The following is a 17079-nucleotide window of genomic DNA, read 5'->3' as shown; positions in this document are numbered from 1 at the left end:
TTAAGTTGTTATTTACATTTACATTTAAGTCATTTAGCAGACGCTCTTATCCAGAGCGACTTACAAATTGGTATGAGTGTGCTAATATAAGTAGGACCCATGACATTCCGACAACTTTGAGAAAAAACACTTTACATCGGAGTCGTCTTGATTGCTATGTATATTAATGACATTAGGCTTGTAGCGTATAGCATCTCTCTCCATTGAATACAGGCGGTTGAAGTCAACAACCCTCATCGAATATTCAAAAAGGATTACAATGACGAGATGTATCCACCAATCGAAAAAGAGAGGATAGGCGGGAGCTAGACAGCCCACCGTGCCGCTTTGTGGACAACTCCTATTGTTAGAGCAGAGAGACATGTGTCTTGTCAGTATGTTCATAATCGTTGCTTGAGTTCTCGCTTCGCCTCTTCTTGTCTTGTGTGACTCACAAAATGTCAGTTAATTACTATAGCTCCCTCCTTGGGCCAATCAGTGTAATTTTGTTTAAATGCTGGATCTCTATGGCAACCTTTAAAAAAATGAATGTTTTGCTTCAAACTTCCTGCAACTGTGTGGCAAATTTGCTGCAAACTAAATAGTGTGCCACAAAAAGTTGCAAATGTTTGCCACTAGTGATAAACATTTCACCAGAGGATTTTTACTTGCAAACAATTCTCTTAAGAATCTATTTGAATCTGTAGTAACAATATGTATTGCCACTAGTGGCAAACAGTTTACCAGAAGACCAGCATCCGTCGATGACCAATCAGGGGGATTAGAAAAATCTGTTGGAAAATGGAAACCGAGCTATCCAGCTAGCTACCTACCAAAGTTGTCCTGTGAGTGTCTAATTTATTTATTAAACTTCCTAATAAACTTTTAAATTGAGTTAGCTAAGTCATGTTTTATGGCATAAAGTTTCAATCGGCAGCTCTACTGATTTGCTAGCGCTCAGCTAGTGGATGTTAGCTATCATTTTTTTTGCACAATTAATGTGATTGCTAGCTAGCTAAGGATTTTCCTAAATACATTTTTTTTAGGTGAATATGTTGCTCTTTTTTAAAATAAATTCATGTCAATATGCCAGTGTCACTGTTCAGTAGCATGTTAGCTAGCACAACAGCTAAGGTGGCAACAATATGAGATGACTTGACATCAAAGCAACTTAACTTTTGCAGTGGTGTTGGAAGAGGCTGTTTTGGGAGGATGCATCAACATCCTAGAAATATGTTTGTGGTGCACTCACTCATACCACTTTTATTCTGATATGAGTGTATCGTCTTAAAGCTTGATACGATAAGCAAATGCATGTATTACTCTAGTAGCTAGTGCATCTTGATCATGTCTTGTTTCTTCTCTCTTTCTAGAAGCAATCAGTTACAAGGCAAAGAGACAGGCTTTCAATCAAAACCGAGGACTTAGAAATGTGTCCACTAGGTCAAGGCTTCTTGCATGCATGGCTTTGAGATGTAAAGTTAATTCACTTTGGAAAAATAATATGAATTGCCATATTAGGCATAACTCAATTTTATGTTGCTTTTCTTTCACCCAAGCCTTATACACCTGAGTCAGGAAGAAGAGACAATAGTCATATTTTAAAAAGAACATGAATTGCCATATTAGGTATACCTCAATTTGAGGTGGCTTTTCTTTCACCCAAGCCTTATACACCTGAGTCAGGAAGAAGAGACAACTAGTAAATGACTGTCTCCTTGTACTTGACCTGCAGACTCACCAGACATGCCACCCATTGAACATGTTTGGCAATCTCTGGATCAACGTGTATGATAACATGTTCCAGTTTCCACCAATATTCAGCAACTTAGCACAGCCATTGAAGAGGAGTGGGATAACATTCCACAGGCCACAATCAACAGCCTGATCAATTCTATGCGAAGGAGATGTGTCACGCTGCATTAGGCAAGTGTTGACCAACAGATGCATATCTGTATTTCCAGTCATGTGAAATCAATAGACAAGGGCCTAATGAATTGTTTTCAATTGACTGAATTCCTTAAATTAACTGTAACCCTGTAAAATATTTGACATTGTTGCATGTTGGTTTTATTTTTGTTCAGTGTATAGAATGCCAGTTTCAGTGAGAAGCATAGCAACATCAAGGCAACTTTGTAAAAGCTGACCCTGTTTTCCACTGGTTGAAAGCTATTGCTCGGTTTTCACTTGGCTCATGTAAATTCTGTAGTTACCCCTTTAAACATATTAAGGTCAAAATCCCCATAGTGTTCCCATTTCTCTCATGTAAATGTATCTACATCAATAGATTCGGGAAATATCCCATCTTTTCTTCACTAGCATTGAGACATCTATGGCATTATGTTGTGTGACAAAACTACATGTTAGCATGTCCTTTTATTATCCCCAGCACAATGTGCACCTGTGTAATGATCATGCTTGTTTAATCAATGTCTTGGTGTGACCCACCCGCCGGGTGGATGGATTATCTTGGAAAAGGAGAAATGCCCACAAACAAGGATGTTAACAACTATGTGCACAACATGAGAAATAAGCTTTTTGTGCATATCAAACATTTCTGGGATACTTTATTTCAGCTCACATGGGGCCAACACTTTACACGTTGCGTTCAGTATAGAATGTTTAGTTTTTTCTTTGTGAGAAGCAAGTTTATTTAAAATGATGTGATTTGGTTTGTAGATACATTTAAATGTTAACACACAGTAACCAAAAATCGGATTTTATTTGCATATTCATAGTTTGAAACAAATTTGCAAACAGTAGAATGATCGCCACAAGTTTCCCCTTAATTGTTTTCCAGAAGTTCACAATTCGCCACAGAACGAATTTGCATGTGAAAAAGTTTTTTTCCCAGTAAGGGAAGACGCATCATTCACCCAAGTTTATTTAAAATCGGGCCAGTGCTGTCAGACATCGCGTGTGACTAACGTACGAACAGACAAGAGACTGATCTAGTCCCCTTCCCATAATGGGGTACAAGCAACAGAACATGTTACACAAAAGTCTTTATTTCTTAAATATAATGGAAACGGTACAAAGCTGGAATGAATGAATGGTTATTTGCGTATGTGTGTGTGTTGCAGCATGCAGCCAGTGGTTGAGTCCCTCAGGGTGGTGTGGTCCTGTAAAGCTGGTCCAGTTTGCGTCGCAGCATGTTGTAGTTGTCCCGGGTGCCTGGGGCTTCTGGATCTATCTTCAGAGACAGCTCGTAGTGCTTCTTCGCCAGCTCCAGCTTCCCCCAGCGATGGTACAGAACCGCTGAGATGGAGGGGAGAGAGAGGAGAGACACAGACATATTATTGTGAGGCCAAAGACACGGTGTGGAACACTCAGAATAAACATGCCTCTGATTTTGAGAATAAGGAATCACAATTCATGTCAGCCTCTTCGTGACATTTCTACATGCAACGTTCTACCTTGTACCTACTGAAGGTGGCCCATGCATTTACTTCATATAATGTTTCTGTTACTCTTGCTTGAGACTAAACCCATCACATTATCACAAAACTATTAATTAAACACACCACATTGAGGTATTATGGATTTATTTATGTGTCTTAATACAAAAGACAAATATACTGTATATGAAAAACATTTATATGGGTCTATAAGAACTATGGTTCGACATCAAACGTATCTCGGAACCCACTGGTCTTACCCAGATTGCCATGGCAACTGGCAGCATTTGGGTTGATCCTCAGAGCTTGGAGGAAGAAGCCTTCGGACTCCTGATTGGGATCAAAACACAGGACATGTTTCAGTGTGTGTGGGTGTCTGGCTGCATTAGGAGTGCGGTCACACACACACCTGTACCCCCTGTATATAAGCCTCATTTTAGTTATTTTATAGTGTTTTTTAAATTTTATTTTATACTTTAGTTTAATTAATATTTTCTTGATTAACTATATTTTCTTAACTGCATTCTTGGTAAAGGGCTTGTAAGTAATCATTTCATGGTATTTGGCGCATGTGACAAATTTGATTGGAGTCCAAAAAAATTGTTTAAATCCCAATGACTTCATGCGGTTAAGTCTGTTTCTGTGGTAACATGGACTCTTAACCACGTGATGAAAATGTGTTGCTCCTTGCAGAAACGAGCAAGGTGTTGTAGCAAACGAGTGTTAGGTTGCAGCACACACACACAGAAATATAATGAATAGAACAGGCTTACAACCTCTAACCCTGGAAATGTGACTGGTAAACTCATGGGTACACTCGCAATGGCTGCCTGGTATTGTGATAATCATTTCCATGGTAATGTAGAATGTTCATTCAAATGATGTTAAAAAATGCAATGGAATGTATTTTTTGTAATGTCAGTTGAGTTCAATCAACAAATCACAGCACAAGACAGGTACACTTCCTGGTTTCAGTTCCTGCTTTACTCGTAGCTTGAAGATAATGTGAAAGCTTTAAGAAAATAAACATTCACATGACCAGCGCCGTTGCTAACTTGCATAGCTGGTCCCATTGCTGCAAAAAGTTATGGGGCATTAGAATCCTCCTCGTTATCTTCAACCTAGCTTTTCTCCTTTGCTGCTATACTTGCAATTGCCAGTCCAGCTATTATGCCATCATTGACTTGAATGAGGACGTCCATTTCATTCATTCTATTTATATGGCAGCTCATGCAGTCAGGAGCGGAGGAGAGGAGAAAATGTGTCTTAATCACATGATTAGATTATTTTTTACTAAATTGATATTCCAACGGTTGAAACCTGACCGCGGTCATTTGGCTGACCAATTACTGTCATCCAAAATTTCATGATCGTCAGCCCTAGTTGAGGTAAATTATTGTAAGTCATTTCTCTCTCTGGGCTTACTGACCTTATACTTCTGTAGTTTGCCCAGGACGTTGGCCAATGAGAACATGATGGTGTGGTCGTTAGGGAGGAGCTTTAGGGCCTCTCGGCCAATTGCCTCCGCCTGGGCTAGGTTGCCTAGACGACAGGAGAGAGAAGGGAAAGACATGAGAAGGACAGACGGATAGTCAGACACTGACAAGCGAGATTGAACTTGCTAGTTCAAAGCCTGTGGACATGCAAGGTGGAAATCCAAGTCATGAGGAGAACAAAGTTTAAAACCGTCAGACTACAAGTCAGCTTTAAAAGTCTTAATTGGAAGTCGATGCATTCACAGAATACAAATGTCAACTGCTTGTACGAACGTACAGGGCTTTAAAGCAAGTGCTTAGACCTTTATACAATAGATAAAATTATGAAACCCAATATAAACTGAGCGCCCAGTGTGCGTGTACGTGTGTGTTGTCTGTGGTGTGTAGAGCAGAGTTTTTCCTCTCCACACATGGAAGAGCGCTTTAGCTTCCTAATTAGGAGCTGAACACAAGGACCACTGGCTTATTGATCTCTGTCAGACCTGTCTGACCAGGGAGGGAAGGTGGGAAGGAGAGAGATAGAGGAAGGGAAGGTGGGAGGGAGAGAGGCCCGAGTCATGCTCTGCGTGCACATAAACTTAGCAAAAAAAGAAACATCCCTTTTTCAGGACCCTGTATTTCAAAGAGAATTTGTAAAAATCCAAATAACTTCACAGATTTTCATTGTAAAGGGTTTAAACACTGTTTCCCATGCTTGTTCAATGAACCATAAACAATTAATGAACATGCACCTGTGGAACGGTCGTTAACTTCTTAGGTCTAGGCCACTTTTTATTCTCCACTTCCTGCCTGAATGATGTGCCTAAAGTAAACTGCCTGTAACTCAGGCCATGAAGCCAAGATATGCATATAATTGGTACCATTGGAAAGAAAACACTTTGCCGTTTATAGACATTTTTAAATAATGCAGGAGAATATAACACAATAGGCATGGTAGGAGAAAATCCAAAGAAAAACAAACCAATGTTTTTTTGTTGAGAAAGACCATTCTCTTAGAAATGCAAAAGGTCGGTCATATTGAAATTCCTATGGCCTCCACAGGGTGTTAGCAGTCTACGTTCAAGATTTCAGGCTTGTAACTTCAAAAACGAATAAGAAATAACAGTTTTAGTAGAGGGACACAGTCTTGGAAATTCGTGTTTGCGAAACATCGTTCCGAAATAAATATTAGTTTCATTACATTTTAGGGTATCTGAAGAGTAAATAGAAACGTATTTTTGACTTGTTGAAACAAAGTTTAGGGGTAGAATATCGGATTCTTTCTCTGCAAAATGAACGAGTGGATGACTCAAATCGGTGAAGCAAACAAAACTGACATTTTAAGGATATAAAGAAGGATTTTGTCTTACAAAACGACACTACATGTTAAAGCTAGGACCCTTTGGATGTAAAATCCGAGGAACATTTTCAAAAAGTGAATATTTAATCGTTATATGTGAATGTATGAAACCTGTGCCGATGGAAAAATATTTTGATGTGGGGCGCCGTCCTCAAACAATCACATGGCATGTTTTCGCTGTAGTAGCTACTGTAAATCAGACAGTGCAGTTAGATTAACGCAAATATAAGACATTTACAGTTGAAGTCTGAAGTTTACATACACTTAGGTTGGAATCATTATATCTAGTTTTTCAACCACTCCAAAAATTTCTTGTTAACAAACTATAGTTTTGGCAAGTCGGTTAGGACATCTATTTTGTGTCATTTTTCTTTCAAACAATTGTTTACAGACAGATTATTTAACTTATAATTCACTGTATCAAAATGCACCTTTAAACAGCTGGGAAAATAACAGAAAATGATGTCAAGGCTTTAGAAGCTTCTAATTGACATCATTTGAGTCAATTGGAGGTGTACCTGTGGATGTATTTCAAGGCATACCTTCAAACTCAGTGCCTCTTTGCTTGACATCATGGGAAAATCTAAATAAATCAGCCAAAACCTTTAAAAAAACCTGTAGACCTCCACAAGTCTGCTTCATCCTCGGTAGCAATTTCTAAACACCTGAAGTTACCACGCTCATCTGTACAAACAATAGTACGCAAGTATAAAGACCATGGGACCACACAGCAGTCATACCGCTCAGGAAGGAGAGGCGTTCTGTCTCACAGAGATGAACGTACTTTGGTGTGAAAATTGCAAATCAATCCCAGAACAACAGCAAAGGACCTTGTGAAGATGCTGGAGGAAACAGGTACAAAGTATCTATATCCACAGAAAAACGAGGGCTATATCAACATAACCTGAAAGGCCACTCAGCAAGGAAGAAGACACTGCTCAAAAACAGCCATAAAATAGCCAGACTACAGTTTACAACTACACATGGGGACAAAGATCTTACTTTTTGGAGAAATGTCCTCTGGTCTGATGAAACAAAAATAGAACTGTTTGGCCATAATGACCATTGTTATGTTTGGAGGAAAAAAGGGGGCGGCTTGCAAGCCAAAGAACACCATCCTAACCGTGAAGCACGGGGGTGGCAGCATCATGTTGTGGGGGTGCTTTGATGCAGGAGGGACTGGTGCACTTCACAAAATAGATAGCATCACGAGGATGGAAAATTACTTGGATAAATTGAAGCAACATCTCAAGACATCAGTCAGAAAGTTAAAGCTTGGTCGCAAGTGGGTCTTCCAAATGAACAATGACCCAAGCATACTTCCAAAGTTGTGGCAAAATTGCCTAAGGACAACAAAGTCAAGGTATTGGAGTGGCCATCAAAGCCCTGACCTCAATCCTATAGAACATTTGTGGGCAGAACTGAAAAAGCATGTGCTAGCTAGGAGGCCTACAAGACTCAGTTACACCAGCTCTGTCAGGAGGAATGGGCCAAAATTCACCCAACTTATTGTGGGAAGCTTGAGGAAGACTACCAGAAACCTTTGACCCAAGTTAAACAATTTAAAGGTAATGGTACCAAATACTAATTGAGTATGTAAACTTCTGACCCACTGGGAATGCGATGATAGATATAAAAGCTGAAATAAATCACTCACTACTATTATTCTGACATTTCACATTCTTAAAATAAAGTGGTGATCCTAACTGACCTAAGACGGGATTTTTAATAGGATTACATGTCAGGAATTGTGAAAAACTGGGTTTAAATGTATTTGGCTAAGGTGTATATAGGGGACGGCAGGGTAGCCTAGAGGTTAGAGCGTTGGGCTAGTAACCGAAAGGTTGCAAGTTCGAATCCCCAAGCTGACAAGGTACAAATCTGTCGTTCTGCCCCTAAGCAAGGCAGTTAATCCACTGTTCCTAGGCAGTCATTGAAAATAATAATTTATTCTTAACTGACTTGCCTAGTTAAATAAAGGTAAAAAAAAGTAAACTCCCGACTTCAACTGTATATGTACATAAGTGTTTAAAATTGATTTGAATTGCGCTCCCTCCAGTTTCACCGGAAGTTGTCCAGCCAGGAAACACCTATCCTTAAGAAGTTAAGACACTAACAGCTTACAGACGGTAGACAATTAAGGTCACTATTATGAAAACTTAGGACACTAAAGAGGCCTTTCTACTGACTCTGAAAAACACCAAAAGAAAGATGCCCAGGGTCCCTGCTCATCTGCGTGAATGTGCCTTAGCCATGCTGCAAGGAGGCATAAGGACTGCAGATGTGGCTAGGGCAATAAATTACAATGTCCGTACTGTGAGACATCTAAGACAGAGGGACGGACAGCTGATCATCCTCACAATGGTAGACCACGTGTAACAACACCAGGACAGGATCGGTACATCCAAACGTCACACATGCGGGACAGGTACAGGATGGCAACAACAACTGCTCGAGTTACACCAGGAATGCACAATCCCTCCATCAGTGCTCAGACTGTCCGCAATAGGCTGAGAGCGGCTGGACTGAGGGCTTGTAGGCACGTTGTAAGGCAGGTCCTCACCAGCAACAACGTCGCCTATGGGCACAAAGCCACCGTCGCTGGACCAGACAGGACTGGCAAAAAGTGCTATTCACTGACGAGTCGCAGTTTTATCTCACCAGTGGTGATGGTCCGATTCGCATTTATCGTTGAAAAAATTTGCATTACACCGGGGCCTGTACTCTGGAGTGTGATCGATTTGGAGGTGGAGGGTCCGTCATGGTCTGGAGTGGTGTGTCACAGCAATATCGGACTGAGCTAGTTGTCATTGCAGGCAATCTCAATGCTGTGCGTTACAGGGAAGACATCCTCCTCCCTTGTGTGATACCATTCCCACAGGCTCATCCTGACATGACCCTCCAGAATGACAATGCCACCAGCCATACTGCTTGTTCTGTGTGTGATTTCCTGCAAGACAGAAATGTCAGTGTTTTGCCATGGCCAACGAAGAACCCGGATCTCAATCTGATTGAGCACGTCTGGGACCTGTTGGCTCAGAGGGTGAGGGCTAGGGCCATTCCCCCCAGAAATGTCCTGGAACTTGCAGGTGCCTTGGTGGAAGAGTGGGGTAACATCTCACAGCAAGTACAGGAAAATCTGGTGCAGTCCATGAGGAGGAGATGCACTGCAGTACTTAATGCAGCTGGTGGCCACACCAGATACTGAATGTTATTTTTGATTTTGACCCCCCTTTGCTCCGGGACACATTTACATTTACATTTAAGTCATTTAGCAGACGCTCTTATCCAGAGCGACTTACAAATTGGTGCATTCACCTTATGACATCCAGTGGAACAACCACTTTACAATAGTGCATCTAAATATTTTAAGGGGGGTGAGAAGGATTACTTTATCCTATCCTAGGTATTCCTTAAAGAGGTGGGGTTTCAGGTGTCTCCGGAAGGTGGTGATTGACTCCGCTGTCCTGGCGTCGTGAGGGAGTTTGTTCCACCATTGGGGAGCCAGAGCAGCGAACAGTTTTGACTGAGCTGAGCGGGAACTGTACTTCCTCAGTGGTAGGGAGGCGAGCAGGCCAGAGGTGGATGAACGCAGTGCCCTTATTTGGGTGTAGGGCCTGATCAGAGCCTGGAGGTACTGAGGTGCCGTTCCCCTCACAGCTCCGTAGGCAAGCACCATGGTCTTGTAGCGGATGCGAGCTTCAACTGGAAGCCAGTGGAGAGAGCGGAGGAGCGGGGTGACGTGAGAGAACTTGGGAAGGTTGAACACTAGACAGGCTGCGGCGTTCTGGATGAGTTGTAGGGGTTTAATGGCACAGGCAGGGAGCCCAGCCAACAGCGAGTTGCAGTAATCCAGACGGGAGATGACAAGTGCCTGGATTAGGACCTGCGCCGCTTCCTGTGTGAGGCAGGGTCGTACTCTGCGGATGTTGTAGAGCATGAACCTACAGGAACGGGCCACCGCCTTGATGTTAGTTGAGAACGACAGTTTGTTGTCCAGGATCACGCCAAGGTTCTTAGCGCTCTGGGAGGAGGACACAATGGAGTTGTCAACCGTGATGGCGAGATCATGGAACGGGCAGTCCTTCCCGGGAGGAAGAGCAGCTCCGTCTTGCCGAAGTTCAGCTTGAGGTGGTGATCCGTCATCCACACTGATATGTCTGCCAGACATGCAGAGATGCGATTCGCCACCTGGTCATCAGAAGGGGGAAAGGAGAAGATTAATTGTGTGTCGTCTGCATAGCAATGATAGGAGAGACCATGTGAGGTTATGACAGAGCCAAGTGACTTGGTGTATAGCGAGAATAGGAGAGGGCCTAGAACAGAGCCCTGGGGGACACCAGTGGTGAGAGCGCGTGGTGAGGAGACAGATTCTCGCCACGCCACCTGGTAGGAGCGACCTGTCAGGTAGGACGCAATCCAAGCGTGGGCCGCGCCGGAGATGCCCAACTCGGAGAGGGTGGAGAGGAGGATCTGATGGTTCACAGTATCGACACCATTATTCAATTTATGTTCGTCATGTCTGTGGAACTTGTTCAGTTTATGTCTCAGTTGTCAAATCTTGTTATGTTCATACAAATATTTACACATGTTAAGTTTGCTGAAAATAAACAGGGTTGACAGTGAGAGGATGTTTCTTTTGTTGCTGAGTGTATGTGTGCTAGCTCAGCTTTGTCTCTGTGCAATAAAAGAGAATAAAGGAAGCACACCCCAGTTACTTTATGTTTTTTGGTGACATGTAGTCTTGGCAGATTTGGGGAAGAAATTATGGGGAGAGGGGGTAGAGGAGGGGGATTCTGAATTCTGAGGGGGCACTTCTCTGTGTCTGCCTTGCGTTTGATCATGGGCATGCTGGCTGGCGATTGGATGGTACTAGGGCCCTCCTGGGAGACCCCGCCCCCCTCGGGAGAGGCTTCTGACAAAAGCGGCGCCAACGTCTGGAAATCAGCGCATTCTCCACACGGCAGGGAAGAGTGCCTTTGGAAAACTCCACACACAAAGCTTTAATACATAAATTTCAAGCATTGCCGGTTCCTGCTCTTCCAGTCTAATCACATTGGGCGCTTAGATCAAATTTCCCCCCATTTTTTTGATTTTTTTATCTTTGTCTCTGTCTTCACTGCTGTTAACGTAAAGAAACAATCTTTGAACAACTGTGCGTACGGATGAATGAGTAAAAATGAGGCATTTGACTAACTCTGCGGCGCATGTAATCAATGGAAATTCATCCATTACTCAACTATTAAAGATTGATTTTGAATATCCAAAATAGTTTGGGCACAAAACAAAGCAAGTGATGGGTATTGTCACTCATAGTATCTCCCATTAGACAGCAACTGTGGTGAGTGTGTCAAAGTGTGTGTTAGTGGTGTGTGTGTGTGGTTCGCACATGGCTCTAAAGAACGACCATTTTGGTTGCTTATGCTCCTAGATACATGCTCCCAGATAATAATTGTTGTAATGATAGTCTTCATTGTGCTTGTACTTCAATCCAAAGCCCACATGTAAAGAATGTTAAAGAAATCATCAGTGACTTGTACTGCAATCCAAAGCCCACATGTAAAGAATGTTAAAGAATTCATCAGTGACTTGTATTTCTTGCAACTTTCCTGAGACCTATTCAATTCCAAATTAAATGTTAACTTTAAAGTAAACTTACCTGGCACAATAATATGATTTTACGATGATCTGTGTCGATCGAGTGTCTTGTATTATAAACAGAATTGAAATAAAAAATAGGCAAATATACCCTGAAAAACATGTTTTTTTTTCTTCCCCAGACCTCAAATGTTGTCTCCTGATGTGGTTTAAGCATTCTTGTGGACTTAAGAGAAACAACAAAATTGGATGTTCTATTAAAAAAGGTATGATTTTGAGAGTGAAAACCTGAAGAAAAGAAAACTAGGGAAATCGGAAACACGGAGGGAAAAAAACTAGACCATTTTTGGGGTGATTTTTGGTGTTATTATGGCAAATAAATGTATCGACTGGTAAGAATTATGAGTGGATGATAGATTTTTTCATCTACCTGCAAAAGTGCTTGGTGGACCAAAATGTTTGTTTTTAGGCTCTCGTCATAAACCATGTCGCAGGTCGTTCAAAAACCACACATTTGTTTACACCTTGTTCAGTCATGTTACCTCATTAGCTTACAACCTGGTTACTTTACCAATATATATCTAAACATTTGGGGGCACAGAAAGAAAGAGAGAGCTTGGGATGAGAGAGGGTGCTTTAGCGGAAGTCAATTGGAGGGTTACATAGTAGCAATGCAAATATCATGGTACAGCTAATATGGATACTCAATCACCATGGTACTTTTACAAACATATGATAAATAGATTTGAAACTTGTATCTCATTATGGTAAATGGTGAAATAAGTATAGCCAGTTATAATTGTAATGGTTTAGCAGATAATAATAACATAAATATTGTTAGCTGGCTCAAAGAGAAGGAATATAATATCTGCTGTCAACAGGAAACTCATTCAACAATTTTAGTTAAAGTTATGTGGAAAAATATACACTACTGTTCAAAAGTTTGGGGTCACTTAGAAATGTCCTTGTTTTTGAAAGAAAAGCACATTTTTTGTCCATCAAAATAACATCAAATTGATCAGAATTACAGAGTAGACATTATTAATGTTGTAAATGCCTATTGTAGCTGGAAACGGCAGATTTTTTATGGAATATCTACATAGGCATACAGAGGCCCATTATCAATAACCATTACTCCTGTGTTGTTGTGTTAGCTAATCCAAGTTTATCATTTTAAAAGGCTAATTGATCATTAGAAAACCCTTTTGCAATTATGTTAGCACAGCTGAAAATGGTCATACTGATTAAAGAAGCAATAAAACTGTCCGTCTTTAGACTAGTTGAGTATCTGGAGCATCAGCATTTGTAGGTTCAATTACAGGCTCAAAACGGCCAGAAACAAAGACCTTTCTTCTGAAACTCGTCAGTCTATTCTTGTCCTGAGAAATTATGGCTATTCCATGCGAGAAATTGCCAAGAAACTGAAGATCTCGTACAACGCTGTGTACTACTCCCCTCACAGAATAGTGCAAACTGTATCTAACCAGAATAGAAAGAGGATTGGGAGGCCCTGATGCACAACTGAGCAGGAGGACTATTACATTAGAGTGTCTAGAGTTTGAGAAACAGACGCCTCACAAGTCCTCAACTGGCAGCTTCATTAAATAGTATCCTCAAAACACCAGTCTCAACGTCAACAGTGAAGAGGCAACTCCGGGATGCTGGCCTTCTAGGCAGAGTTGCAAAGAAAAAGCCATATCTCAGACTGGCCAATAAAAATAAAATATTAAGATGGGCAAAAGAACACAGATACTGGACAGAGGAACTCTGCCTAGAAGGCAAGCATCCCGGAGTCACCTTGTCACTGTTGATGTTGAGACTGGTGTTTTGTAGATTTTTAAAAAATCTGCTGTTTCCAGCTACAAGAGTCATTTACAACATTATCAACACCATATTTCAGATCAATTTGATGTTATTTTAATTGACAAAAAAAACGTGTTTTTCTTTCGAAAACAAGAACATTTCTAAGTGACCCAATACTTTTGAACGGTAGTGTATTTCTCCCATGGGCAAAGAAACTCAAAAGGGGTGATGTTATTAATTAACAGTCATTTGTCTGTCATAGATGAAGTGTACCTAAGATGGAAATTACAGACCTCTCTCATATTGTTAAGTGGGAGAACTTGCACAATTTGGTGGCTGACTAAATACTTTTTGCTGAAATCTGAAAAGTAGTTGGGGAGACATGCGATGCATTCATTTGAAAAAACAAGAATGTTGAGTCTGCCGATAAGAATGCGGTGATTGACAGAGTCGAAAGCCTTGGCCAGATCGATGAAGACGGCTGCACAGTATTGTCTTTTATCGATGGCGGATATGATATCGTTTAGGACCTTGAGCGTGGCTCATGACCCGCTCAGAAACCAGATTGCATAGTGGAGAAGGTACGGTGGAATTCTAAATGGTCGGTGATCTGTTTAACTTGTCTCACGAAGACTTTAGAAAAGCAGGGCAGGATACATATAGGTCTGTAACAGTTTGGGTCCAGAGTGTCTCCACCTTTGAAGAGGGGGATGATAGTGCCCGGAGAATAGGAGTGGAACTGGGGGCTACAGGGCCTGGGTTAACCTCTACATCACCAGAGGAACAGAGGGGGAGTAGGATAAGGGTACGGCTAAAGGTTATAAGAACTGGTCGTCTAGTGTGTTGGGGACAGAGAATAAAAGGAGCAGATTTCTGGGCATGGTAGAATAGATTCAGGGCATAATGTACAGACAATGGTATGGTAGGATGTGAGTAGAGTGGAGGTAAACTTAGGAGTTGAGTGACGCGAGGTCTCGTCTATGGAGGCACGAGTTAAGGAAGATGAGGTCTCCGTATGTGTGTGGGGTGGGACAAAAAGAGCTATCTAAGGCATTTTGAGCGGGACTGAGGACTCCATAGTCGTGGCCAAAAGTTTTGAGAATGACACAAATATTAATTCCCACAAAGTTTGCTGCTTCAGTGCCTTTAGATATTCTTGTCAGATGTTACTATGGAATACTGAAGTATAATTATAAGCATTTCATAAGTGTCAAAGGCTTTTATTGACAATTACATGATTTTGATGCAAAGAGTGAATATTTGCAGTGCTCTGGCAGGCTGTCAATTAACGCGCCCTGGCAGGCTGTCAATTAACTTCTGGGCCACATCCTGACTGATGGCAGCCCATTCTTGCATAATCAATGTTTGGAGTTTGTCAGAATTTGTGGGTTTTTGTTTGTCCACCCGCCTCTTGAGGATTGACCACAAGTTATCAATGGGATTAATGTCTGGGGAGTTTCCTGGCCATGGACCCAAAATATCGATGTTTTGTTCCACTTAGTTATCACTTTTTCCTTATGACAAGGTGCTCCATCATGCTGGAAAATACATTGTTTTGTCACCAAACTGTGTGTAGGTACCATTCTTTATTCATGGCTGTGGTCTTAGGCAAAATTGTGAGTGAGCCCACTCCCTTGGCTGAGAAGCAACCCCACACACGAATGGTCTCAGGATGCTTTACTGTTGGCATGACACAGGACTGATGGTAGCGCTCACCTTATCTTCTCCGGACAAGCTTTTTTCCGGATGCCCCAAACAATCAGAAAGGGGATTCATCAGAGAAAATGACTTTACCCCAGTCCTTAGCAGTCCAATCCCTGTACCTCTTGCAGAATATCAGTCTGTCCTTGATGTTTTTCCTGGAGAGAAGAGGCTTCTTTGCAGCCCTTCTTGACACCAGGCCATCCTCCAAAAGTCTTCAACTCACTGTGTGTGCAGATGCACTCACACCTGTCCTGCTGCCATTCCTGAGCAAGCTCTGTACTGGTGGTGCCCCGATCCCGCAGCTGAATCAACTTTAGGAGATGGTCCTGGAGCTTGCTGGACATTCTTGGGTGCCCTGAAGTCTTCTTCACAACAATTGAACCGTTCTCCTTGAAGTTCTTGATGATCCGATAAATGGTTGATTTAGGTGCAATCTTACTGGCAAAAATATCCTTGCCTGGGAAGCCTTTTTGTGCAAAGCAATGATGACGGCGCGTGTTTCCTTGCAGGTAAACCATGGTTGACAGAGGAAGAACAATGATTCCAAGCACCACCCTCCTTTTGAAGCTTCCAGTCTGTTATTCGAACTCAATCAGCATGACAGAGAGTGATATCCAGCCTTGTCTTCACTCACACCTGTGCTAACGAGAGAATCACTGACATGTCAGCTGGTCCTATTGTGGCAGGGCTGAAATGCAGTGGAAATGTTTTTGGGGGATTCATGTCATTTGCATGGCAAAGAGGGACTTTGCAATTAATTGCAATTCATCTGATCACTCTTCATAACATTCTGGAGTATATGCAAATTGCCATCAAACAAACTGTGGCGGCAAACATTGTGAAAATGTATATTTGTGTCATTCTCAAAACTTTTGGCCACGACTGTACAGTGAAATAAAACAATAAGAATTAGCCAAGACAGCAGTAGACAAGATATATTGACATTAGAGAGAGGTAAAAAGCAAACACAAATGTAGATCAGGAGAGCTAAGACAACAACGGGTAAATGGCAATGAATGGGCAGAGTTTGTCAGTCAGGTACATACAGGACCTGAGTTCGAGGCTGGGGCCGACAGGTACTCCCTTCACAGAACAGCGCAAACTGTCTCTAATCAGAATAGAAAGAGGAGTGTGAGTCCCCGGTGCACAACTGAGCAAGAGGACAATGACATTAAAGTGTCTAATTTGAGAAACAGATTTTATGTTGTGCTTATGTTGTGTTCACTTTAGGTGAAGCAGTGCTACCAATTGAAATTATTTTATTTAGAGCCCTGGGTGCGCACGCATGTGGTAGTGTGTGTGTGTCTGTGAAAGTGTGTGTTAGAAGTGTGTATGTGGTGTGCGTGCATGTGGCAGTGTGTGTGTGTGTGTGTGGTTACCAGTGTTGTCCAGTAGTATGACCATGTTGTTCCATGCCAGGCTGTGGTCAGGCTTTAGCACTGTAGCATTCCTCCACGCATTCAGAGCATCTAGGTGTCTGTTCAGGTCTGCATACTAGACAAATAAAAAGCATGAGCTTGCACACACCCAGAGGAAATGACTTAGGTGCTGACTAACGGTGAATAAACAGTAAGCTTTTAAAAACAAAGAGCTGCACACTCCACATGTATAACCTCCTAGTCATTTACTGGGTAAATTCTTCAGGGTGATGTCATGAATGCTTGAACCAGGTTATGTAGATTTCATACACTGCCATTCTAGCAAACCACATCACCTTCATTCATCATCAAAGCCACAATCTGCAGTCTGTGTTTGAGGCTTA

General features: G+C 41.8%; 1 protein-coding gene across 1 annotated transcript in view; it reads right to left on the bottom strand.

Annotated features, from left to right (window-relative positions):
- Positions 1-2682: 2682 nt before the first annotated feature.
- tmtc4 (transmembrane O-mannosyltransferase targeting cadherins 4) overlaps positions 2683-17079 on the bottom strand; it is a 53454-nt gene continuing 39057 nt past the window's right edge. The window contains exons 15-18 of the mRNA XM_046359021.1: positions 16697-16811; positions 4807-4919; positions 3638-3707; positions 2683-3237 (exon numbers count right to left, since the gene is read on the bottom strand). Of these exons, the coding sequence (XP_046214977.1) occupies positions 3086-3237; positions 3638-3707; positions 4807-4919; positions 16697-16811 (450 nt within the window). The 3' untranslated portion in view covers positions 2683-3085. The remainder of the gene's footprint in view (positions 3238-3637; positions 3708-4806; positions 4920-16696; positions 16812-17079) is intronic.

The sequence above is a fragment of the Oncorhynchus gorbuscha genome, linkage group LG01, assembly GCF_021184085.1.
Source record: "Oncorhynchus gorbuscha isolate QuinsamMale2020 ecotype Even-year linkage group LG01, OgorEven_v1.0, whole genome shotgun sequence".
Classification (NCBI taxonomy): domain Eukaryota; kingdom Metazoa; phylum Chordata; class Actinopteri; order Salmoniformes; family Salmonidae; genus Oncorhynchus; species Oncorhynchus gorbuscha.
This window is presented reverse-complemented; position numbering and strand designations above follow the sequence as displayed.